The sequence below is a fragment of the Glycine max genome, chromosome 20, assembly GCF_000004515.6.
Source record: "Glycine max cultivar Williams 82 chromosome 20, Glycine_max_v4.0, whole genome shotgun sequence".
NCBI lineage: Eukaryota > Viridiplantae > Streptophyta > Magnoliopsida > Fabales > Fabaceae > Glycine > Glycine max.
Window position 1 is genome coordinate 16,646,390 of NC_038256.2, and position 26,694 is coordinate 16,673,083.

At 37.9% G+C, this 26,694-nt stretch overlaps 1 protein-coding gene across 3 annotated transcripts; it reads right to left on the reverse strand.

Moving 5' to 3' along the window:
* Positions 1–15,914: 15,914 nt before the first annotated feature.
* On the reverse strand, positions 15,915–25,050 carry LOC100810409 (uncharacterized). Of its 3 annotated transcripts, none has more exons than XM_006605588.4 (10): positions 24,892–25,043; positions 24,620–24,747; positions 23,568–23,712; positions 23,208–23,489; positions 22,973–23,120; positions 21,481–22,500; positions 21,107–21,348; positions 20,938–21,011; positions 16,710–16,818; positions 15,915–16,261 (listed from the first exon to the last, which is right to left on the reverse strand). In XM_006605588.4, exons 2-10 carry the CDS (start codon positions 24,673–24,675, stop codon positions 16,238–16,240), a joined length of 2,100 nt encoding a protein of 699 aa, XP_006605651.1. In that variant the 5' UTR covers positions 24,676–24,747; positions 24,892–25,043; the 3' UTR covers positions 15,915–16,237. The 3 variants fall into 3 exon arrangements, with proteins under 3 accessions (XP_006605651.1, XP_006605652.1, XP_014628537.1); XM_006605589.4 differs by having other exon boundaries at positions 24,907–25,030; XM_014773051.3 differs by having other exon boundaries at positions 24,620–25,050.
* Between the last annotated feature and the right edge of the window lie 1,644 nt (positions 25,051–26,694).

Sequence of the window (26,694 nt, forward strand, 5' to 3'; positions counted from 1 at the left end):
ATAGAACACTCCAGACCTGAGCAAGGGTGGTTAGATCTTTTCTGAGGATCTTCCCCGAGTGGCCTTCAGCATTTAGAATAAACCCTTGGTCGGGTATGCAGAGTGCAGCCTCAATTTCTCTAATGTTAGTAGGCATCCTGCAGTATCTTGACTAGGCGGGCAAAGATTCACCCTCAGCAAGCACCATAGGTGTTTCTAGAAAGGCATTGAGGCTATCTGCATCAATCCTTATTAAGTGGCCCCAAATTCTGACTTGTTTAGGTGAAGGCCCCTTAGGACTGTAGAGGTTGGCGTAGAACTCCTTCACCAACGCGAGGTCAATGCCACTATCAGCTAAGTTGGTGAAGCGCTTATGAAAGTTACACCTCTCCAGCTCGCCCTTGAATTCGTCCAACTCCCCAAAATTCCATAGGCTTGGTCCTTCCTTGGATAAGAGTGAGAGCCATAAGATTTTGAAGAAGGCTTTCTTTTAAGTTGTTGCTCCACTCTTATACAAAGTTGGACTAGCTCACCTAGGTCCCTATATGGAAGGAGTTAAACCTTGTCCTTTACTTCCATATTAAGCCCACTAAGGAACCTAGCTATGCTTGTTCTTTCCTCTTCCCTAAGTCCAACTCTTAAAAAGAGTAGTTCCATTTGTTGTTTATATTCTTCAACACTCATACTCCCTTGTCTAAGCCTTTGGAGCTTATCCATAAGCTCCTTTTCATAGTAGGAGGGAATATGCCTCTTCCTAAGGGCACTCTAAAGATCATTCCAATACTCTACTGGAGGATCCCCATGAATCCTTCATTCCCTAACAAGGGAAGTCCACCAATAGAGGGCATACCCTTGAAAGCTAAGGGTAGCCAATGGAACTTTTCTCTCTTCGCTAATATGATGGCAGGCAAAGAGTTGTTCAACCTTCATTTCCCAATCTAAGTAGGCCTCAATGTTATCTTTTCCATGGAAATATGGGAGGCTAATGTTAACCTCTTGAGGCCATCTATCCTTTTCTCTTCTTTGGGAGTGATGTTTAGTATGTGAACTATGGCACCCTCTATAATAATCGCTAAGTTCTTCACTTAAACTCTTGCAAAAGTCATGACTACTATAGGAGGCATGTTTTTCTCTTTTCATTTCTTTCATTATTTTTCTTCTTTCTTCCTCTCTTATTTTCTCTCTTTCATCTTGACTTATTTCTTCCACTCTTTTTTTACCTTTTTCTTTTCTCTCTTGTTTTTCTTTCCACAACTTAAGGGATCTCAACTCATTTAATATTTTATACAAGGGGTCCTTAGGAGTAGAACACCCACCATTAACGCTAGATGAAGAATGAAGACTCATGTTGGTTCCTCAGTTATGGTTCTTTCTTGTTGGGGGTTTGAAAACAAAAGGTAAAAGAAACTATGGTTGAAACTAGCCAAAATAAACACTAAACGAGGTGTGAAAGATAAGGTAAAAACTAATTGGTAAAAGGCAAGCTATCTAGGTGGTTTGACAATGGAAGGTAAAGGAAATAAGCTATGAAAGTAAGCAAGAAATGTATACTAGGCGAATCCTAAGAGTGTTTGGATGACCACATTTAAGGTTCCCAACAAAACACTCATAATCCTAAGGGAAAATTGCCTAAAATTATTACACACAAATGGAAGTAGGGTGACCTATTGGAGGCTCCCAACTTACTTCTAATGAATGGCCTTTTTGTTACAAAATTTGAAAGCAATGAAAGTAAGTAAATTGTCAATTACAAAATTACAATAAGGTCCTCAATTTTGGTGGTTGTTCTCTCTTTGGTGATTCACTCAATTTGGAGTGCTTCTTAATCCAATAGCTCTTAAGGTGGTTTTCCCTCTGCTTCTTGACTCAAATTCTTCAAGGGATGGCACCAATCCTCCTTTCCAATTCCCTATATGGCAACTCACAAATAAGGAAACAAAGAGACAAGCAATAACCAAAGACCCAAAAAATGAAATGAAAGCTAAACCAATAGAGTTTTAACAAGAATAATTTTCAGGGATTTTTCAACAATTAAAGCAATGAAAAGCACATAAAAGCAAGCTAGGACTCAAAGAGAAACTTAGAATGGCTCTAGCGTAAAGTAAAAAAACTAAAATAAAAAGACTCAAGAAACCTCTAGTTTTGGAACTTTTTTTTCACACTAATTTTCAATTGAAATTTCAGAACTAGGATTGGTATAAAATAGGCACCAATTATAGAACAAATTTTCAGCCAAAACAACAAGCACACTTCCCATTTACTTTTTTTTTCCTGGACACTAATTTTTCTAGCAACTTGTGTGATTTTTATTATTTTTTCCTTTAATCCAAATCACTTGGTTATTTTTTCATAATTTTGATCCACATGTCTTGAAAATTCAGTAAAAATTTCAGCTCAAAACACGTAGTGACCAATTCTCAGTAATTCATACAAGTTCGTATATTCAAGCTGCCAGCACCAGCGATTTCAACCTAGAAATCAAGAGTAGTGTTTATGTTGCTTAAGGCTTGGATAGTTACAATTTGTGTTTGCTTATGCTCAATTATCTTGAATAACACAATTCAAGAGAGCTTAAGACTTATTTTGATTCACAAATCCAGCCACAACTCAGCACCACAACTCAACTTCATCATAGGCATCATGTAGGAAACTTAGAAAACAAAAAAAAGAGTTCAACAAGAAGACTACTTCTAGGAATTGATTTAGAACATGTTATGAACTAAATAACATGCATGAATTAGACTCAAAATTCAAAATATAGGCTAAGAATGACAAGAATACATGAACAAATGTATCTAGAATTCAATCAACAAAATAAAAATTCAACACAAACTTAGAACATAATGTGACAATTACTATGACTAAACATGACTCTAAGACAACATGGATTAAGTGATTTACACTTAGATTTTTGTGTTTTTTTTTCTAATCAATATTTTGGAATAAAATTTAGATCTAAGGTTCAGCACAAGAATATTATGAATGAAAAATGATAGAACCTAAAATCAACACAAAAACGTGATTCAAGAGTACATCTACAAAATTTGAACCATAGAAATGCAAGAACAAGTGTAGATCTAAGATTTAATCGGTTTTTTTTAATCTACTCTATTTATAGCCTAAGTGTCACACAAAATTGGAGGAAAATTTGAATTTCAATTCAAATTTCACTTGAATTTGTGGAGCCAAATTTTGGAGGCAAAATTTCACTAATTATGATTAGTGAATTTCAGTTATGGTTCAGCCCTCTAATCCAAGATAAATTTCAAGATTCTCCACTAAGTGTGCTTAGGTGTCATGAGGCATGTAAAGCATGATGGACATGCACAAAGTGTGACTATATGATGTGGCAATGGGATGTAGTAAGCAAATACTCACCTCCCCCTCTAAAATTTAATTGGATTGGACTTCTACAGTTTCAATTAAATTTTTTTCCCAACACACACATCAAATATTCACTTAGTGCATGTGAAATTACAAAACTACCCCTAATGCAAAAACTAGTTTAGGTGCCCTAAAATACAAGGGCTGAAAAATCCTATATTTCTAGGGTACCCTACCTACATTATGGAGCCCTAAATACAAGGACAAAATATAATGACATCCTAATCTAATATGTACAAAGATAATTGGACCTAACCTTGACCCATGGGCTCAGAAATCTATCTTGAGGTTCATGAGAACCCTAAGGCCTTCTTCAGCAGCTCTAGCCCAATCCTCTTGGAGCCTCTAGCTCATGGTTCTAGTGACTGGTCCCTTCCTAGGGAGGATTGCATCACATGTCCGAGACAAGAGTGTCATAAATAATCAAAGGATGAATGATTCAAACAAAAAGATGACACACTCAACAATAGAAGCTGGAACTTCTTGTAGAAATAGTAGAAGAGGACAGTTGTGATTTATTCAATACTTTTGGGAATTGTGCCTTCCAATGACCATTTTTCTTACAATAGTTGCATTCATCATAACTCCAATAGGAGCAATTCTGCCCATTTAATTTCACACAGATTGAAAATGTTAGTGCTTAGTTTTACTGAGTTTTAAAAGATTGGCTAAAATTTTGTTAAAACATAAGCACTTAGACAATGAAGGAAAGCTGGAGTTGCTGCACATGATGTCTAACATTATGTCAAGGAATCAGATCGGGCTGCACAATGCACAAGGCAAGATAAAATGTCAAATGAAGAATTGAAGCTGCAGGATCCACGATGTCGGATACAATGTCCAGGACATCCTGCCCGAAAATACTGGACACATAAATCTGTTATACCTTTAACAGATTAATGTGCAGTCAGCAACAGATTAGGCGATCTATCTTTAGGAACGAATTAAAAGATAATTAAAGTTCGAATTACAAACCTGAATAGTTCGTTCAGGGATTAAAGATTAAAGATAAAAACTAAAAGATCAAACTTTATCTTTTAGATCTTTAAGTGCAGATTTTTCAGGAGAATGATAGATCTTATCCAGCGCAAGTTGTTGCAGCCCAGATACGCACACTGCTATATAAACATGAAGGCTGCACGAGTTTTCTACCAAGTCCGAGATTGAAGAGTTATTTTGTGAGTTTTGGGACTTGAGTGTTTTGTGAGCCACCTTGATGTTACCCTAACATCAAGTGTTGGACCTGAGTGTGTAGAGTTGATCTCTATTGTTCAGAGAGCAATCTCTGGTGTGTCTTTGATTTGTTTGTAAACACGGGTGAGTGATTGAGAGGGAGTGAGAGGGGTTCTCATATCTAAGAGTGGCTCTTAGGTAGAAGTTGCATGGGTAGTGATTAGGTGAGAAGGTTGTATACAGTGGCTGTTAGATCTTCGAACTAATACTATTCTAGTGGATTTCCTCCCTGGCTTGGTAGCCCCCAGATGTAGGTGACGTTGCACCGAACTGGGTTAACAATTCTCTTGTGTTATTTACTTGTTTAATCTGTTCATACTGTCATATATAATCTGCATGTTCTGAAGCGGGATGTCGTGACATCCTGTACGACATCTGTCCTCAGTATCAGAATTTCAATTGGTATCAGAGCGGGCACTCTAAATCACTGAGTGAGATCTAGGGAGATAAATTCTGATGAACATGGAGAAAGAAGGAGGACCAGTGAACAGACCACCAATTCTGGATGGAACCAACTATGAATACTGGAAAGCAAGGATGGTGGCCTTCCTCAAATCACTGGATAGCAGAACCTGGAAAGCTGTCATCAAAGGCTGGGAACATCCCAAGATGCTGGACACAGAAGGAAAGCCCACTGATGAATTGAAGCCAGAAGAAAACTGGACAAAAGAAGAAGACGAATTGGCACTTGGAAACTCCAAAGCCTTGAATGCCCTATTCAATGGAGTTGACAAGAATATCTTCAGATTGATCAACACATGCACAGTTGCCAAGGATGCATGGGAGATTCTGAAAATCACTCATGAAGGAACCTCCAAAGTGAAGATGTCCAGATTGCAACTATTGGCTACAAAATTCGAAAATCTGAAGATGAAGGAGGAAGAATGCATTCATGACTTCCACATGAACATTCTTGAAATTGCCAATGCTTGCACTGCCTTGGGAGAAAGGATGACAGATGAAAAGCTGGTGAGAAAGATCCTCAGATCTTTGCCTAAGAGATTTGACATGAAAGTCACTGCAATAGAGGAGGCCCAAGACATTTGCAACATGAGAGTAGATGAACTCATTGGTTCCCTTCAAACCTTTGAGCTGGGACTCTCGGATAGGACTGAAAAGAAGAGCAAGAGCCTGGCGTTCATGTCCAATGATGAAGGAGAAGAAGATGAGTATGACCTGGATACTGATGAAGGTCTGACTAACGCAGTTGTGCTCCTTGGAAAACAGTTCAACAAAGTGCTGAAGAGAATGGACAGGAGGCAGAAACCACATGTCCGGAACATCCCTTTCGACATCAGGAAAGGTAGTGAATACCAGAAGATGTCAGATGAAAAGCCCAGCAAAGGAATTCAATGCCATGGGTGTGAAGGCTACGGACACATCAAAGCTGAATGTCCCACCCATCTCAAGAAGCAGAGGAAAGGACTTTCTGTATGTTGGTCTGATGATACAGAGAGTGAACAAGAAAGTGATTCTGACAGAAATGTGAATGCACTCACTGGGATATTTGAATCTGATGAAGATTCAAGTGATATTGATGTTGAAATCACTTTTGATGAGCTTGCTATATCCTATAGAGAACTATGCATCAAAAGTGAGAAGATTCTTCAGCAAGAAGCACAACTGAAGAAGATCATTGCAAATCTGGAGGCTGAGAAGGAGGCACATGAAGAGGAAATCTCTGAGCTTAAAGGAGAAATTGGTTTTCTGAACTCTAAACTGGAAAACATGACAAAATCAATAAAGATGCTGAATAAAGGCTCAGATATGCTTGATGAGGTGCTACAGCTTGGAAAGAATGTTGGAAACCAGAGAGGACTTGGATTTAATCATAAATCTGCTGGCAGATCAACCATGACAGAATTTGTTCCTGCCAAAAACAGCACTGGAGCCTCGATGTCACAACATCGGTCTCGACATCTTGGAACGCAGCAGAAAAAGAGCAAAAGAAAGAAGTGGAGGTGTCACTACTGTGGCAAGTATGGTCACATAAAGCCTTTTTTCTATCATCTACATGGCCATCCACGTCATGGAACTCAAAATAGCAGCAGCGGAAGAAAGATGGTGTGGGTTCCAAAACACAAGATTGTTAGTCTTGTTGTTCATACTTCACTTAGAGCATCAGCTAAGGAAGATTGGTACCTAGATAGCGGCTGTTCCAGACACATGACAGGAGTTAAAGAATTCCTGGTGAACATTGAACCTTGCTCCACTAGCTATGTGACATTTGGAGATGGCTCTAAAGGAAAGATCACTGGAATGGGAAAGCTAGTCCATGATGGACTTCCTAGTCTGAACAAAGTACTGCTGGTGAAGGGACTGACTGCAAACTTGATCAGCATCAGTCAGTTGTGTGATGAAGGATTCAATGTAAACTTCACAAAGTCAGAATGCTTGGTGACAAATGAGAAGAATGAAGTTCTAATGAAGGGCAGCAGATCAAAGGACAACTGCTACCTATGGACACCTCAAGAAACCAGTTACTCCTCCACATGTCCATCCTCCAAAGAAGATGAAGTCAAAATATGGCATCAAAGATTTGGACATCTGCACTTAAGAGGCATGAAGAATATCATTGACAAAGGTGCTGTTAGAGGCATTCCCAATCTGAAAATAGAAGAAGGCAGAATCTGTGGTGAATGTCAGATTGGAAAGCAAGTCAAGATGTCCCACCAGAAGCTTCAACATCAGACCACTTCCAGGGTGCTGGAACTACTTCACATGGACTTGATGGGGCCTATGCAAGTTGAAAGCCTTGGAGGAAAGAGGTATGCCTATGTTGTTGTGGATGATTTCTCCAGATTTACCTGGGTCAACTTTATCAGAGAGAAAACAGACACCTTTGAAGTATTCAAAGAGTTGAGTCTAAGACTTCAAAGAGAAAAAGACTGTGTCATCAAGAGAATTAGGAGTGACCATGGCAGAGAGTTTGAAAACAGCAAGTTTACTGAATTCTGCACATCTGAAGGCATCACTCATGAGTTCTCTGCAGCCATCACACCACAACAAAATGGCATAGTTGAAAGGAAAAACAGGACTTTGCAAGAAGCTGCTAGGGTCATGCTTCATGCCAAAGAACTTCCCTATAATTTCTGGGCTGAAGCCATGAACACAGCATGCTATATCCACAACAGAGTCACACTTAGAAGAGGGACTCCAACCACACTGTATGAAATCTGGAAAGGGAGGAAGCCAACTGTCAAGCACTTCCACATCTTTGGAAGTCCATGTTACATTTTGGCAGATAGAGAGCAAAGGAGAAAGATGGATCCCAAGAGTGATGCAGGAATATTCTTAGGATACTCTACAAACAGCAGAGCATATAGAGTATTCAATTCCAGAACCAGAACTGTGATGGAATCCATCAATGTGGTTGTTGATGATCTAACTCCAGCAAGAAAGAAGGATGTCGAAGACGATGTCAGAACATCGGGAGACAATGTAGCAGATACAGCTAAAAGTGCAGAAAATGCAGAAAATGCAGAAAACTCTGATTCAGCTACAGATGAACCAAACATCAATCAACCTGACAAGAGTCCTTCCATTAGAATCCAGAAGATGCACCCCAAGGAGCTGATTATAGGAGATCCAAACAGAGGAGTCACTACAAGATCAAGGGAGTCTGAGATTGTCTCCAATTCATGTTTTGTCTCCAAAACTGAGCCAAAGAATGTGAAAGAGGCACTGACTGATGAGTTCTGGATCAATGCTATGCAAGAAGAATTGGAGCAATTCAAAAGGAATGAAGTTTGGGAGCTAGTTCCTAGACCCGAGGGAACTAATGTGATTGGCACCAAGTGGATCTTCAAGAACAAAACCAATGAAGAAGGTGTTATAACCAGAAACAAGGCCAGACTTGTTGCTCAAGGCTACACTCAGATTGAAGGTGTAGACTTTGATGAAACTTTCGCCCCTGTTGCTAGACTTGAGTCCATCAGATTGTTACTTGGTGTAGCTTGCATCCTCAAATTCAAGCTGTACCAGATGGATGTGAAGAGCGCGTTTCTGAATGGATACCTGAATGAAGAAGTCTATGTGGAGCAGCCAAAGGGATTTGTAGATCCAACTCATCCAGATCATGTATACAGGCTCAAGAAGGCTCTCTATGGATTGAAGCAAGCTCCAAGAGCTTGGTATGAAAGGCTAACAGAGTTCCTTGCTCAGCAAGGGTATAGGAAGGGAGGAATTGACAAGACTCTCTTTGTCAAACAAGATGCTGAAAACTTGATGATAGCACAGATATATGTTGATGACATTGTGTTTGGAGGGATGTCGAATGAGATGCTTCGACATTTTGTCCAACAGATGCAATCTGAATTTGAGATGAGTCTTGTTGGAGAGCTGACTTATTTTCTGGGACTCCAAGTGAAGCAGATGGAAGACTCCATATTCCTCTCACAAAGCAAGTATGCAAAGAACATTGTCAAGAAGTTTGGGATGGAAAATGCCAGCCATAAAAGAACACCTGCACCTACTCACTTGAAGCTGTCAAAGGATGAAGCTGGCACCAGTGTTGATCAAAGTTTGTACAGAAGCATGATTGGGAGCTTACTATATTTAACAGCAAGCAGACCTGACATCACCTTTGCAGTAGGTGTTTGTGCAAGATATCAAGCCAATCCCAAGATAAGTCACTTGAATCAAGTAAAGAGAATTCTGAAATATGTAAATGGCACCAGTGACTATGGGATTATGTACTGTCATTGTTCAGATTCAATGCTGGTTGGATATTGTGATGCTGATTGGGCTGGTAGTGCAGATGACAGAAAAAGCACTTCTGGTGGAGGTTTCTATTTGGGAAACAATCTTATTGCATGGTTCAGCAAGAAGCAGAACTGTGTGTCCCTATCTACTGCAGAAGCAGAGTATATTGCAGCAGGAAGCAGTTGTTCACAACTAGTTTGGATGAAGCAGATGCTGAAGGAGTACAATGTCGAACAAGATGTCATGACATTGTACTGTGAAAACATGAGTGCTATTAATATCTCTAAAAATCTTGTTCAACACAGCAGAACCAAGCACATTGACATTAGACATCACTATATTAGAGATCTTGTTGATGATAAAGTTATCACACTAGAGCATGTTGCCACAGAGGAACAAGTAGCAGATATTTTCACAAAGGCATTGGATGCAAATCAGTTTGAAAAACTGAGGGGCAAGCTGGGCATTTGTCTGCTAGAGGAATTATAGCAGCTACTTCTATCTGAACGTGCTCAAACGTCTCACTCAACATTAATAGCACGTTCACTACTGAGCCAAAACAAATTCAAACTCCGTCCCCCTACCTTCCTCATTCAAACTTACATTTTCGTGGCAATCTCGTTTTCATTCCCCAACACTTCTCAGATATTCACGAAACCACTCCAAAAGCTCTGCTTCTCCATGGCTACCTCACCAAAAGAAACCTCATCCCCTGTTTCACCCTCTGTACCATCATCTCCATCATCCTCCAAAACTCCATCAAACCAGGAACAACCCGAATTCAATATCCAACCCATACAAATGATTCCTGGTCCAGGCCCTGTTCCTGAGAAACTGATCCCTAAAAGACAACAGGGAGTGAAGATTTCTGAAAACCCTAGCTTTGCAACAAGGCCTAGGGAAGTAGACACTGAGATGGATAAGAAGATCCGCAGTCTTGTGAATAGCATTTTGAAAAATGCTTCTGTCCCTGATGCTGATAAAGATGTCCCAACATCTTCCACCCCAAATGCTGAAGTCCTCTCTTCATCCAGTAAAGAGAAATCAACAGAGGAAGAGGATCAAGCCACAGAGGAGACCCCTGCACCAAGGGCACCAGAACCTGCTCCAGGTGACCTCATTGATCTAGAAGAGGTAGAATCTGATGAGGAACCCATTGTCAAAAAGTTGGCACTTGGCATTGCAGAAAGATTACAAAGCAGAAAGGGAAAAACCCCCATTACTAGGTCTGGACGAATCAAAACTATTGCACAGAAGAAGAGCACACCAATCACTCCTACCACATCCAGATGGAGCAAAGTTGCAATCCCTTCCAAGAAGAGGAAAGAAATTTCCTCATCTGATTCTGATGATGATGTCGAACTAGATGTTCCCGACATCAAGAGAGCCAAGAAATCAGGGAAAAAGGTGCCTGGAAATGTCCCTGATGCCCCATTGGACAACATTTCATTCCACTCCATTGGCAATGTTGAAAGGTGGAAATTTGTATATCAACGCAGACTTGCTGTAGAAAGAGAACTGGGAAGAGATGCCTTGGATTGCAAGGAGATCATGGACCTCATCAAGGCTGCTGGACTGCTGAAAATAGTCACCAAGTTGGGAGATTGTTATGAAAGCCTAGTCAGGGAATTCATTGTCAACATTCCCTCTGACATAACAAACAGAAAGAGTGATGAGTATCAGAAAGTGTTTGTCAGAGGAAAATGTATTAGATTCTCCCCTGCTGTAATCAACAAATACCTGGGCAGACCAACTGAAGGAGTGGTGGATATTGCTGTTTCTGAGCATCAAATTGCCAAGGAAATCACTGCCAAGCAAGTCCAGCATTGGCCAAAGAAAGGGAAGCTTTCTGCAGGGAAGCTAAGTGTGAAGTATGCAATCCTGCATAGGATTGGCACTGCCAACTGGGTACCCACCAATCATACTTCCACTGTTGCCATAGGTTTGGGTAAATTTCTGTATGCTGTTGGAACCAAGTCCAAATTTAATTTTGGAAACTATATTTTTGATCAAACTATTAAGCATTCAGAATCTTTTGCTGTCAAATTACCCATTGCCTTCCCAACTGTATTGTGTGGCATTATGTTGAGTCAACATCCCAATATCTTAAACAACATTGACTCTGTGAAGAAGAGAGAATCTCCTCTATCCCTGCATTACAAACTGTTTGAGGGGACACATGTCCCAGACATTGTCTCGACATCAGGGAAAGCTGCTGCTTCAGGTGCTGTGTCCAAGGATGATTTGATTGCTGAACTCAAGGACACATGCAAGGTGCTGGAGGCAACCATCAAAGCCAACACAGAGAAGAAAATGGAGCTGGAACGCCTGATCAAAAGACTCTCAGACAATGGCATTGATGATGGAGAAGCAGCTGAGGAAGAAGAAGATGCAGCAGAGGATACAGAATCAGATGATGATGATTCTGATGCCACCCCATGACCATCAGACCTTTATTTTTTTTACTGTTACTAGCTATTGGGGCATGTCCCTTTGAACAATGGATTGCTATTGGTCTGTAATATTTGCACATTAATTTCATGCATTCTACTTTTGCCAAATTCTGTCTAAAAATGGGGAGTAGTAGGAGTAGGATATTATGCATGATTGAGTAGGATATTATGCATGATTTATGATTTTGAGGGGGAGTATGATTGATGTAAGCTACTGAAACTAGTAGCTGATAGAAGATGCTGCAGTGAACTGCTGCCTAGCAGAATATTCACTTCACAGCAGTAAGAGCATGGAGACAGGGGGAGCAGAAAGCTGATGTCACGTGAGATGTCTTGACATCCTGGAAAAGACTTGTAGATTTGCAACTTGCAGAATTTTGCTGTCACCACTACAGATACTGCTGTGCTTGATTACTCTGATAATGAAAGTTGCTGATCCCACTTGCATAACTGCTCGTACCTACTCAGGAAGTGTCTAAGTATGTTTTAGACAAAATTTGCCAAAGGGGGAGATTGTTAGTGCTTAGCTTTACTGAGTTTTAAAAGATTGGCTAAAATTTTGTTAAAACATAAGCACTTAGACAATGAAGGAAAGCTGGAGTTGCTGCACATGATGTCTAACATTATGTCAAGGAATCAGATTGGGCTGCACAATGCACAAGGCAAGATAAAATGTCAAATGAAGAATTGAAGCTGCAGGATCCACGATGTCGGATACAATGTCCAGGACATCCTGCCCGAAAATACTGGACACATAAATCTGTTATACCTTTAACAGATTAATGTGCAGTCAGCAACAGATTAGGCGATCTATCTTTAGGAACGAATTAAAAGATAATTAAAGTTCGAATTACAAACCTGAATAGTTCGTTCAGGGATTAAAGATTAAAGATAAAAACTAAAAGATCAAACTTTATCTTTTAGATCTTTAAGTGCAGATTTTTCAGGAGAATGATAGATCTTATCCAGCGCAAGTTGTTGCAGCCCAGATACGCACACTGCTATATAAACATGAAGGCTGCACGAGTTTTCTACCAAGTCCGAGATTGAAGAGTTATTTTGTGAGTTTTGGGACTTGAGTGTTTTGTGAGCCACCTTGATGTTACCCTAACATCAAGTGTTGGACCTGAGTGTGTAGAGTTGATCTCTATTGTTCAGAGAGCAATCTCTGGTGTGTCTTTGATTTGTTTGTAAACACGGGTGAGTGATTGAGAGGGAGTGAGAGGGGTTCTCATATCTAAGAGTGGCTCTTAGGTAGAAGTTGCATGGGTAGTGATTAGGTGAGAAGGTTGTATACAGTGGCTGTTAGATCTTCGAACTAATACTATTCTAGTGGATTTCCTCCCTGGCTTGGTAGCCCCCAGATGTAGGTGACGTTGCACCGAACTGGGTTAACAATTCTCTTGTGTTATTTACTTGTTTAATCTGTTCATACTGTCATATATAATCTGCATGTTCTGAAGCGGGATGTCGTGACATCCTGTACGACATCTGTCCTCAGTATCAGAATTTCAGGAAACAACCTATTTTTAATATTAGTAGTTTCGTATTCAAGTTACTAAATAGTAAAGAGAGAACCTATCATGGAGAGAAAAATTCCAAATTTTGCAAATGGGTCACTACAAACCCTAGGTGTGGATTGTCACTGCTCGTTGGGAAACGACCTAGGATCACTTCCTAGTTACAACATTTTCATGTTTATTTGATTCGGGTACGGCCTCGATCAAGAAGGTGAAAATTTCCAAAAATGTGAAAACCCCCAAACAAAAATAGAGTTGTCGTTGCGAATTGAGTTTCTCCTTCTACAGATCTTGTTTCAACGATCGAAGAGGATAAAACGAAGAATCACATATTGCTAACCTTGTGGCTAGAAACTAACCCGATCCAACGGTTAATAAATCTGCAATGGCAAATAAAAAATCTATTGTTTGTTTGAGTGCGGATTGCACTATAGATGATTGATTGTGCGGACTACGAAAATTATGGCTTCAATCGAACTTGTTCTAGATACCATGAAAAGAATACAAATGCAAAGAACATGCATCAAATTGCAAAGGGAGAAGAAAGAGAAAAAGTCTAGAGGGAGATGAAGAGGTTCAACTCTATTGAACAAATGTGCTAAGTCTACGTTACAAAAGAGACAAGAAGGAAAATATAACGGCAACAAGTAATAAGACTAAACGACTCTTACAAATAAGTGAAATAACAATAATACATATTATTTAATAGTGTTTAAGTTCACCATAGGTTTAGAAAAGAGTTTGTTTTTAGAGATGTCATTTTTAAATTTTTCAAAGGAGGGATTTATTGCCAAAATTAATTAACAAGGAATAAATTATTCGGTTAAAAATCACGATTAACTATCTATAATTTCTATAATATGAAATGGCCTTTTTCACTATTCATATGTATGGTATTTTTTTTTCAATTTTGTCCTTTACTTGATAATATGTTGGTCATTTTTCAAGTTTTGCTATGAAAATGTTGACCTTCTTTTTTAATGCAACTTTTTCATTTTGATTTTTTTATGTCTCTTTTTATTATACTTACTCATTTCCATGGTCTCCTTTTTAAAATCTCTCCACTGCTCCTTAAGGTTTTGAATTTAAGGTCGGAGATGAAAATTTATTGTTTTGAATTTAAGGTTGGAGGCCAAAATTGTACTTGATTTTTGATGGTAGAACTGCCTATTGATGACTACAAATTGATAATTTGTTGGTTGTTAATGTCTATAAATCGATGGTTCCTCAAACTAAAACATAACAACTAAAGAATATCCTGTAAAAAGACAACTAAATGATATAATTAATTATATGTTTTAATATATTCTTTTATTAAAATTATGTACTGAAAAAAATCTTAGTAAAACATTAAAATAGATTATTGTAATGTTATTTAAAAGTATAGCTACATTCAAATATATCACTTAAACTTTCATACTATAAAATTTGATAGGCTTCCTACTCAATTTGGTTCTCTAATTATATTTAAGTGTTCAATAGAATCCTGGTATTTTTAAAAACTTCAATCATGTCCTTTGATTTTCAAAATTGCTCCATTCAAGTCCTTTTCATCAAATTCGAAGGTTTTCTTTTATAAATAATGACGATTTTAACCGTCACTTTATTTATTATTATTTTTATAATAAAAATGTATTTATAATATTAAAAAAATGTGGTGTACATAATTGTCAGTATGGTTTGTTTTAAACTCCAAAATCAACGCCCCATTCAACCCATTTTGACTACATACAAACTCCTATACAACTCAATGCTCATCCAACTTAATTCGATGATGTGTGCATATTAATATATTAATCAGCACGCCAACGTTTTCTCTCTTTGTTCAAATCTCAAACCTTGATATGGATAACCCATTTTCACCCGCACAAAGGTTGTATCAAATCAATAATATTCAACTTATCATAAGAGCCAAAAAAATCAAAAGAAGAAATCAGACTAAGCCTAGAGGTGGTGTTCGACCTTTAAGTCGCACACCTTCGACAATAACCCCAACCATGTCAACGGGCCCTCCAACCCCCTCCTCACCAACAACAGTCTCTCCATCATCATAGCCAAGAACAATAGCAAAGACGAGTTCTCTTCCTGCTCCCTTGGCCACTAGCAAAATCATGGCTCTGATCCTGACGCCTCTCATCCTCTCCTTCAAGACTATTGTAGTTGCACTATCCTCACCGCAGATCACACCATCACGACAACCCCCACCACCACCAAACAGCCAAATCTCGTCTATTGGCCAAAACCCCACCACTTGGAAATATGGATGAAACACTTCAAACCCCACAAAGAAGAGATAGAAACACCTCCTTTTAAATTTCATTTTTAAAATAATATATTTTTAATATTTAGCATAATAATTAATATAATGATGATTAAAAACTATCACTATTGCTAAACAGACACCAAATAAATTCATAATTCTAAAGATGTCAGTATAATTAGAATAAAAAAACTTGATTGAGACAATTTTAAAAATTAAAGGACCATATTAAGTATTAAATCTTTAATAAATTATTAAAGACTAAAAAATGTGAGCAAATAAAATTAGATAGATTACATATATGCTAAAGTTCAGATACTACAATGAAATTAACCAAGTAATTTTAAATTTAGTGGCTGTAAACTGTACAAAACTCGTGCATTTTACAATTACTCAATTTTGAATATACATTGAGGAGATTTACAAGTGTACTGTACAAACTTTGTACACACTATAACTTGGACTATAAAACTCATCATAAAGTAGACAACTGTTACAAAGAAAAAGAATCAAAATCAAAATTTGGGGAACTTAAGAGAGGGGAAAAGGTAAAATCAAAATTTGTTACAAAGAAAAAGAATCTTAAAATTTCTATCGGTAATCGAACTGAGTTTGCCGAAAATGACGTGTTGGTGTTAGGTTTGTCAAAGTTGTAAAATTTGTTTTCCAATACAGTATGCTGTCTCTGAAAAGACACAATGCAATCAAACGTTCTTCTTTTCTTCCGCCTGCAAATTGAAGTCAAATAGATAAGCGTAAGGATTAACATCAGTTTTCAATGATAGTTTATTTCCACTCAAAAGCAACATAAAAGTACCAAGCAATGCGATCAAACACATTTGGACAAAATAGAAAAGCAAAAATATTACAAAATTAGCATTTTGAATGTTTAAACCAAAGAACTTTTATTTCTTTTAGAAACCAATAACAAGTAACAAGGAGCAATGCTATGACTTGAGGAGAAGCAACTACATTTCCTAAGCAAAACATGTTTATTTGTTTTATGCAGTTTTAAACAATCCCATTTTAAAAATTCATTAGATAGTTGTTCTCAAATCTTATTCATCGCCTACCTTCTGAAATAAATATCAAATCAACATGGAACAAGAAGTTTGAAAAGTCACAAAGCTGATTATACAAGAGTTACATCATACTCATCAATTTGAGAGTTCTCACCAAATTCAGCGGCAAACAAGTTTTTCCACTGTCTCTAGAGTCGTCTTCCCTTGATCTTTGGCACGTACGATATAATCCTTGGATGAACTCCTGTACATGATTATAGATGCTGCATATAGTCACGTCAAATCAAGATTAGCAACAGATATCACTTGCTTGATTGGTAGACTGTACAGAATGATAAGAATCCATCATAATTAGTTGCATTTGAAGCACACAATTGTCAAGAGCCAATCCAACATCTAGTAACACTGTTATGATTTAAACAATATTAGGAGCGTCTTCGCAAAAAAAGGTAAAATTGCAATTCAGTTTAAGACAATATAGTGTCTGTTGAAAATCAGAATTAATATTCTGATTCTATTAATAATTGCAGTTTACAGGAACATTATCATTGATTTAGAGGAAATAAAATATCCTTTTTTATGTACAATTAATGTAATCAAACCTTTATGAACACACATCCGATGTGTTCTCTAACACACAGTTTCAATCTATTATTCCTTTGATTCTCCTATTTTAACATGGTATCTAGAGCCTGATCGAGGGAATAACAAAAATTGTGCTCCATCAGGCCTACTGTCCCAAGTGGACCTTTATACGCGTTGTATCTTTTTTTGACAATCTTCTACTTTTCTCCTAGTTTTTGACCCTTTCTTCTTCTCCGACCGGTGACACCATTACCTGACTCACCGTCAATCGATCTACATGACGGTGGTCATGGCGTTGACATCCTATATCTGACGATCTCTCCTGCACTCACTTTCTCTATGCGCCGAACAGCCTAGTGGAAATATTCCTCTGGCACGTGGCAGCACCTTTCCGGTCACGCTTCCACCGGTGTTGTCGTCTCTCCATTCCGATGCCACCCCTAAAGTTTGGGGCCATTCTAACTCCATTTGATGTTGCCCTATTTTGTAAACCCGTTCGTATTCCATCTTATTTCTTTTGTTGCAGGTATTGATAGTTCGTCCTTTTCTGTATCTCACGGCTGTTACAGGTTCCTATAAGGATTTTAGCCTTTTACTTGCCGTTCATTTTCCGGAAAAGAATTTTTGTCGCCTCTCCTGTCACCGTCTCTTTAGTGTATTGTTTGGACACTGCCTTCGGCTCACCGCTCATTTTTCGGCGAAAAACTTTTTGGTCCTAATAGTTTAGATTGAATACAAAAAGACTTATTTTTATTATTTAAAAGTCTTGATTAAATACCACAAGAATATTTTATCAAAAAAAGTCTTAAATTCCTTCAAAATCCTAATTGAATACACTCCCCTTTCAGCCTACCATATCTCTGATTTATGAAATTTAACAGTGCCCATATAAACTCCTACAAACTATCATATAAGCTGAATTTCAGCATATATCATAATTAATGTGTCCAGTAGAAGGACTAAGACTTGACATTTTGGGACAAACAGCTGTTAGAGTAAAGCATTACAAAACGTTGCAAGTGTTGTTCCCCCTACAGGATATGGGCCAAGACAGCCGGCTTGGGGAAAAATGGTGACAGTAGATAGAGAAACCAAAGGTGAATCACAAACACTGGTTCAGATCTCAAATGGGAAGGAAATAGGGGAGAAAGTTAAGCCATTACTTCAATGAGAAGAGGGGGCAAATTTCGGATGTTAACAGAAGAAGAGAAACAAGAAAAAAGGAGGAATGGACTATGCTTCACATGTGACGAGAAGTTTGGCCCCAATCACATGCAAGGACAAATGGAATCAAGTCATGATACTTGAATAGGGTGAGACAGAATCAGAAGATGATGAGAACAGGGGTCAGAATTCAGAAAAAGGGGAAAAGGTCTGATAGTTACTGGCTTTATTACAGGGGAAAAGGTCTCCTTGTAATCAAAGTCTAACTGTGGGTGGAATCCCGTGGCAACAAGCCTGGCTTTGTACTTGTTGACTGAATCATCATGATTCTCCTTCTCTCTAAACACCCACTTACATCCAATGGCAGTTCTAGAGGGCAGGAGATCAACCAGCGACCAAGTGGCATTCTTGATTAAAGCTGCATATTCACTTTGCATGGCCGAGAGCCAGGAGGGATCATTCAAAGTTGCTTTAGTGGACTTGGGTTCAAGATGGGTAAGGAGAAGGGTAGGGTTAACTCTAGGTTTGACAATTCCAGATTTTGCACGAGTGCACATGGGATGGGTATTTGTGGGTCTGACTAAGGCAGGAACTGTGTCAGATGAGGGAAGGTTATCGGTTTGAGGCTGGTCAGTATTGGTAGTGAGGGACCAAGTATCAGGATTAGTGGATGAAGTGGTTGGTTGTGGGCTGGAAAAATCTGGAGAAAGTGGATGAAGAAGATGTAGTATGGCTAGTGCCATTAGTGGCAGATGCAAGTTCGGTGGTAGTAGTGTTGTTAAATGGCGGTTATGGCGGCGCGGTTTTCTAAAAAAACGCCACCAAATAGCGGTGGCGTTGTGGGTTTCAAATGGCGTCGCCATGGTGGCTGCCATAGGCTTAACGGTGGTGGTGGAATGGCGGAAGATAGTTTTTTTTTCTTTTGAAATTTTCGCAACAGACAGATTGGGTCGGGTTGGGCTGACCCAACCCAACCCTAAACCCGATTTTCGAATGAAAATGGGATGAGCAGCGCGAGCACGAACTCCAGAGCGAGCACCAGCGGCACCACGAGAACTCCAGTGCAACGACGGCACGATCAGCACGCACAAGCTACGACGACACGAGCACCATGCACCAGCGACGACAGCACCAGCACCGCGCACCAACGATGGCACCACGCATGCGAGCAACGGATGGCGACAGCGGCGGCAACAGCTACAGACTGCGATGGCAACACTGTGGTTCTGTTTTTTTGTTGTTTTTTGTCCTGTTTTTTTTTTTCTGTTTGACACCCTTTTTTATTTTTGGTTCTGCTTTTTTTTTTTTTTTTCTGTTCAGCCCTCTTCTACTAAAAAACGGGCAATGGTTGTTGGATCTTCATCAAGGAAGCAAAAAGCAGTCCAAGAAAATGATGAGGATCTAGAGTTTGAGGATATTGAACTTGAATCTAAAGAAGAAGAAATCATGGTTAATTTTGAGGAGTCTGATGGAGAAGAGGGAGAGGGAGATGCTCCACTACCTTATGATAACAACGAAGATGATTATGTTGGGATTGGAGAAGATGATTAGAGGCTCAACCTTTACTTTGCACTTTGCATTATGCTTTTATCCTTTTGTTATTTTGAACTCTTGAATGAGTTTATTTGGTGTTGGTACTTGGTTATTGGGTGAACTCATGAAACTTTTTTAGTTTATTTGAATGCAATCCATTGTTTTTTTAATTTTTTATTTATATTTATTTTTTATTTTTTATTTTGTTAATATATATATATATATATATATATATATATATATATATTGAATTGTGACCACCGCTGATATTTACCAGAGATACCTCGATAGGAAGTAAGAGAAACCAAGAACATACGATACCTCAAATTACACCAATAAATATTTATAAATTTATCATATATCTGCATTTATTATATTGCATTTCTCTTATTTATCACCAGAGATCAGCGGAGAGGATACAAATGGACAGATAGGAAGTAAGAGAAATGCAATATGATAAATGCAGATATCTGATAAATTTATATATATATATATATATATATATATATATATATATATATATATATATATATATATATATATATATATATATATATATATATTTGTCAACGTCCACCATTTGCCGCTACGCCATCCGCCATTAACAACATTGGGTGGTAGACAAAACAATGAGGATTAAGGTAGGGTCAGGAGCCTCATAGGTAATTAAAGAAGGTTCAGGAAAAAGGTTAGGGTAGGAAAAAATGTGTAATGTTGTGTGTCTTAGATGACCACATCTCATCTTTATTTATAATGGAGAAATCAGAGTCAGTATTGATTACATATCAATCAATTACTGATTATTAGGTAATTACATATCAATCAGAATCATAAGTTTCTATGTAATAATAAATACAAAATAATGTAAAGATAAAAGTAATCTAACAGTATAGACAGTTCACAATCAACACCTTACTCTTAAAAAATTAAAATTGATCATATGACTAAAATTACCAGCAGCAAGCATAATTTCTCAAGAAATGTCTACTAAGCACTGTCTTTTAAGCTATAATACATATATTATATCATCACACGACCAACATTTTTACTTGAAATGTCACTTTATTTTCTTTCAAGTTAAAAACAGAATATAAATATACCTTAGACGATGCCTGTTGCAAGCTGTGAAGAAGGCAGCAAACCCATAGAGTATGCTCTTGAGAGCACGGAAAATCTGGAAAAGGGCATAGAAAAAAAAAACTACCAATCAGGAGAGTCTTCAATGAAACCACTGACATCCAAAACAGTATTGATATACCATCTTACAACCTGGGAAAAAAGGTCATTCCAAAGAGTTCTTTGCCACATAGAAACTTCAGAAACACTGACTGTTGCTTCAGAAGACGCTGCAAACTGGAAAATGCTGCTAACAAACTGCCATGTGTTGCCAAGCGTATTACAAATGTATGAACTTATGGAAGCCACAAAACTGAATATCACCAGAACAAGACGAACAGGAGCATATAGTAATTCCCAAAGAACCCAAAATAGAGGATATAAGATACAAGTAGCTGCAGCATATATCAGAAAGAGTAAAGCAGGCAATTAGTAGAATATCAGATGATAATTTATGTTGGCAAAAACAAGGCTAAATTTAACAATTAACAGACACGACTAGAAAACTAAAACATATGATGACTTACCAATGCTCCAAACAACATTGAGGACAAACCACAATGGTGAAAAGAGTAGCTCCAGTACATTTCCCACTATATCAAAAGAAGTATCCACTACGAGCCAAATGACAGAAAAGATGCTTTCTGCTAATTCAAACAAAAACTTCAAGCTTGGGAGAAGAAATCCAAAAATCTCCACCAGTGACTCTACAAGAGGTTGAACAAGAATGGAAAAAAATGATCTCATGGTATGTGTAAAGGCAAGAAACCACCTAACAGCCTTCTGGAAGTTATGTAGAAACAGCATTGTGCCTAAGTATTTGACCCTTGAAACCATCTCCCAAGTTTCAATCCAATCAAGAAGAGGCCCACATAAACGAGATGCAGTTGCCTTGAGAACAGGAACATTTTTGTATAAATCATAGAATCCAATGAGGACAGTAACAAATGAGATCAAAAAATATAAAAGTCTTGCAAGTGGGCACATCCAAGGACGATAAAGATTGCATAACACTGGATATGACTGAAGGAAGATGACCCAAGATGGAAGACCAGCCTCCAACAAAGTAAGCAATCGCAGATCAGATACTATGACTTCCCTGAATTTAAATGGAAGGTCATGATCATCAAACCTAAATGACAGTAGAACATCACTATATTGTGTTGCTTCAACTGTATCATCTTGAGTAGTTTCAACTATATCATCTTGAGTGGTTTCAAGTGTATCATCTTGAGTGGTTTCAACTGTATCATCAGAAACACAGCTAGAGGTCTGAGAATAATCCAATGAGTTATCAATTTCAGCTGTCGAGTAGCTATCAACTTCAACTCCAGCACTAAAGGAATTCATTAATTTTCTTCTCTTATTCGGTCCAGAAGGAGGAGGTGCATGTAGCATGTCTGTTGTTTCTTCTGTATCATCAGTATATACTCCAACATTGGTACCCAAACTATCTTCAACAGTCAAAATTCTGCAGATATTATCATCACCATCATCAACAGATACAGTGCCAGAAAAATCTTCACTAGCATCATAAAATATGTCCCCTGTTAAAATTGCATACACAGAAGCAAGGTTAAAAGCTTTAACATGAAAATCTCATTATTCCACCCCTGCCCCCAATACACACACACACACAACATGAAAAGGGAAAATAAAATGGGATGCATGGAGGAAAGATTAAGTGGGGATGAGGTCCCTCCTTTCCCTTGATTTTCTAAATTCTATATCCCTTCAAACATGTTAAGTAAATTATATGTAGCAATTTTCTATCAGATGTGAGTGTCTGTGTCAAGAGATGCATTGCATATCTTCATACATAAGAATATTTCTACTTAAATGCATGTCTGTGTCAAGAGATGCATTGCACGAAATACAAATAGATGCATGCATCTCTTCCTACATAAGTGTATTTCAACTTGCATGAAATACAAATGCTGCAGACATCAAGGCTATCCTAAATTCATATGTATTATGCACACTAGGTCTGAAAGCAATGATGAGAATTGCTGTTAACACCTGAGGCGGAATCCAGATGTTCTTTCAGAAGCAGCTGTTCAGAAGGTGTTCCTGAGAACCATGAAGACATACAGCCTGCAGCTTGAGCTATACTGTCAAATTCCCATCTTTTCATCAGTTTAGCTTCTATAGCTAGTGATGTATCAGTCTGCAAAACAAATGAAATAACTCAATAAATGATAGTGTAGACAGTAATCTGAGAAAATAACAAGAAACATGCAAAGAGATCCAATACCTGAAGTTCATTATAGTAGTTAATACCACGAACACCAGCCCATGCAACTTCAAATACAATAAAGCCATACAGAGTTCTATGCAATTCACTGCTCAATTGTAAAGAATTCCTCAGGTTTTTCACAGGAAGCAAAACTTTCTTTCTTGATAACATCACTGCTTCAATCAACGGGAACCATCTCATAAATTTCTTTGGTTTACTTGAACTTGATTGAGGACAAATCTCCTTGCCTTCCTTCCTCTCTCTTCGAGCTTTGGAATATGCAAAGGGAGATAGCCTTGACTGAAATAACATAAAAATGATATAACTCTTACTGTAAGATAGCAACTACATGCAAATCAAATAGTTGAGCATACCAACCTTAGTAACCATCAATTGCCAAATGTGTACTCCCCGTGAACCAAGGTCACTCAACAACCATGGTCTGTTGTCAACCAAAATATACATTTTTTTGCTATCATTTACAAGAAAAAGACTAAGATCTGCAAAATAAGATTGCAAGTCTCTGCAAAATACACCACACAGATGTAATAAATGAGCATTTGAAAAACAGAAACACAAAATAACTGTTGATCAATTTAAATACAGTAGATAACAACCAACCAGCTGACACAGAAATTTTTATGGCTAGTTAAATAAAATTTTTAAAAATTTGATGTGCCAAATCAAAAAGTCACTGTTACTAAAAGGTGAGTGGAAGCAATAACAGTTGTACTTCCAAATTCCCAATAGTCTTCACCCAATATATTATACAAGATAATGTAAAAAGTAACTTGCAAAATGACAATCTACAAGCAGCTAGAACTGAAAATTAAATAAAGACCAAAGCCAACAATGTTACTGATCAATTACATTTTGAGAAACCAGAAAACATGGTTCAATTCATAATTTTTTAACTGATTTTACTCAATGCAGGTAAAAAGTAACAGAGTTCAGAATACTACAACAACAACAACAAAGCATTGTCCCCCTAGGTGAGGTCGGCTACATGGAGAGTTCAGAATATTACCAGCTAAAAAAAACACGGTTACCATTTGCAGATATTGGCGATAAAACAGCATCAATGAACTCAAAATTTAAAATCAAATCTACCGAAAAGAGAAAAAAAAAAAAAAAGACGGACAACGCTGCACTAAGCTTGTGATCATGAAAGAACCAACATACTTTTGACATCTCAAGCTGTTCTCAGAAATAATAATTAACCAAAAAAAGAAAGAGAAACCCATCATGCAGCATCAAATAAAATCCAACCCTTTGACCAAAAAAGTAAACAAATAAATACATTCCATCCACCATCGATTCATTAACCATGTGATCAAACAAACCATTATCGCACATCATTAAAGCTAATCATAAATACAAAAAGGAAAATGAGAAGAAGAAGAAGAAGAAGAAGAAGAAGAAGAATATACCCAATTTGCAAACTCGTTAGAGGGAAAATGCAGCGTCCATCGTCACCTTTCTCCATTAAGAAAAACAACACCCTCAAACCCCTTCTTCTTATCACCAAAACCTTCTTCTCCAAAATTCCCACTAGCACCTGAGAAATGGGTGTTCCATGAAAACAAAGAAGAACGAAAGGCAATGGAACACGGAGCGAGTAACTTCATAACAAAGAATATAAAACAGAAAGACAGTTAAAGGGAGGGAGAAGAAGAGTGCATAAATAAATGCGGATTTGTACAGAGAAGTTTGGAACCAATTTTTCTGTTGGCGATGATGCTAATTACTAATTTCAATTTGGTTCAGCGCAGAGAGAGAAAGTAGTTGAACACGTCAGGAACACGTTCCTCTTCTTTAAAATAGGAAGGGGACGAGAATTCAATGCTGGTGTTGTGTTGGGATTAAATGGTTTTTGCTTTTCTCATTCGGGTGATTTGAAAGTGATCAAAATTAATTATTTTTTTATACTGGATCAAAATTAATTCTATAGCAAGCAAAATTAATGAGTAAAACTATTTCACTTATAGTTTTTTAAATTTTCTCTTAAGCATAAAAAATAAAGAATATAAGGGTGTATACAAGTGTACACCACTCTGCTTGTCATCGGGCCCGCCGCCTCTGGATATACAAGGGTGTATATCTTCAACTGTCATACCCTAATTTCGTCCGGGGACCTTTGCTTGATGACATGCGACCATTCTTTGGTCCTTGTGAGGTGCTTGGCACCCATCATTAGGCAATTTATGAAATTCCAGGACATGCCGAAAAACCAAAAAAATATTGATGCACAATCCGTAAGTTTCCGTGACACACCGGAAATCAAATGGAAGCATCGTTGCATAATTAAGTGAGGTTCCGTAACATTCCGTAAGTCAAAAGGGGGGATGATTATGTAATCCGCAAGGTTCCGTAACATTACGGAAAGAAAACAAGTATCGTTACGAAATTCGTAAGTTTCCGTAACTTTACGAAAAAAGAATCACAAAAAAAAAACAGCAGAGGGGGTGTACTTAGTAAAAATGGGGGTGCAAATAGCACCCAGGCCCACTTGGGCCCTCCAGAATATTCCTCCAGAAGGCTGTTGCTTCTGGAGGAAGCAACCTGGCTTGCCTGGGGGTGTACTTCTCTCTCTTTCGAATTTGCTTGGAAAAATTGTTTCCGTGAAAAAAATCTAAGCCGAGGCGCTTCCGAAACGTTTCCGTAACGTTTTCCGTGAGGAATTTCGCAAAGGTTTCAACCGTTCTTCGACGTTCTTCATTCGTTCTTCATCGTTCTTCGATCTTCAACGGGTAAGTACCTCGAACCAAGCTTTTCGATTCATTCTATGCACCCATGGTGGTCCACATTGTGTTTCGTGCATTTTTATTCTCGTTTTGTTTACTTTTTATACCCCCTGTTGACGTGCTTAAGCCATTTTACTTAAGTCATTTCTCGCTTAACTTAAAAATAAAATCAATTTCCACCGAACGTTTGAATTGTATTATCCGTTAACTTCGGTTAAAATGAATTCCGACCGTTCGGTCGTGCCGTAACCACGTTGGAAATCAAAAAGAGGTAAAAAATAATATAATAATCAAAAAAACATCTTTTTAGTAAAATAAAGCGGAAAATCAATCGGACGTTTTCTCTTTGGGATTTCTCATTCTTAATCGAATTGATTAATAACTAAAGTGAAACTAAGGCTAAAATCAACTCGCCTAGTCAAGCTCGTCCACAAAAATAGACTTTTGAAGTTTGTCATTTCAATTTCTCACTAAGTAAAATGGATCATTTTCAAGGTCCAACGCCTTAAAATGATCACCTCTTAAGTAAAAAGAATCACTTGATAAGAAAGAACTACGTAGGTCTGATTTTCTCATCCCAAATTGAGGAATACGTAGGAGCAAAGGGAAACACCCTTGTCGACCACAAAAAAAGAAAAAATATAAAAAGGGTATAAAGGATATAAGAACATAAAAGGGAACATAAAAATCAAAGTCATGTTTGCACATTCGATTAAAGGCTGTCGTCCCTTGGGACGGACGTGTGGGGTGCTAATACCTTC

Bases quoted from the DNA above. Each gene is read 5' to 3' on its own strand.
- LOC100810409 (XM_014773051.3), bottom strand. From the start codon at position 24,675: ATGGAGAAAGGTGACGATGGACGCTGCATTTTCCCTCTAACGAGTTTG. The intron at 23,713-24,619 runs GTATATTCTTCT...TGTATTTTGCAG, and splicing joins CTAACGAGTTTGCAAATTGG to AGACTTGCAATCTTATTTTG. The intron at 23,121-23,207 runs GTATTGGATCTC...TTTGTTTTGCAG, and splicing joins ACTACTATAATGAACTTCAG to ACTGATACATCACTAGCTAT.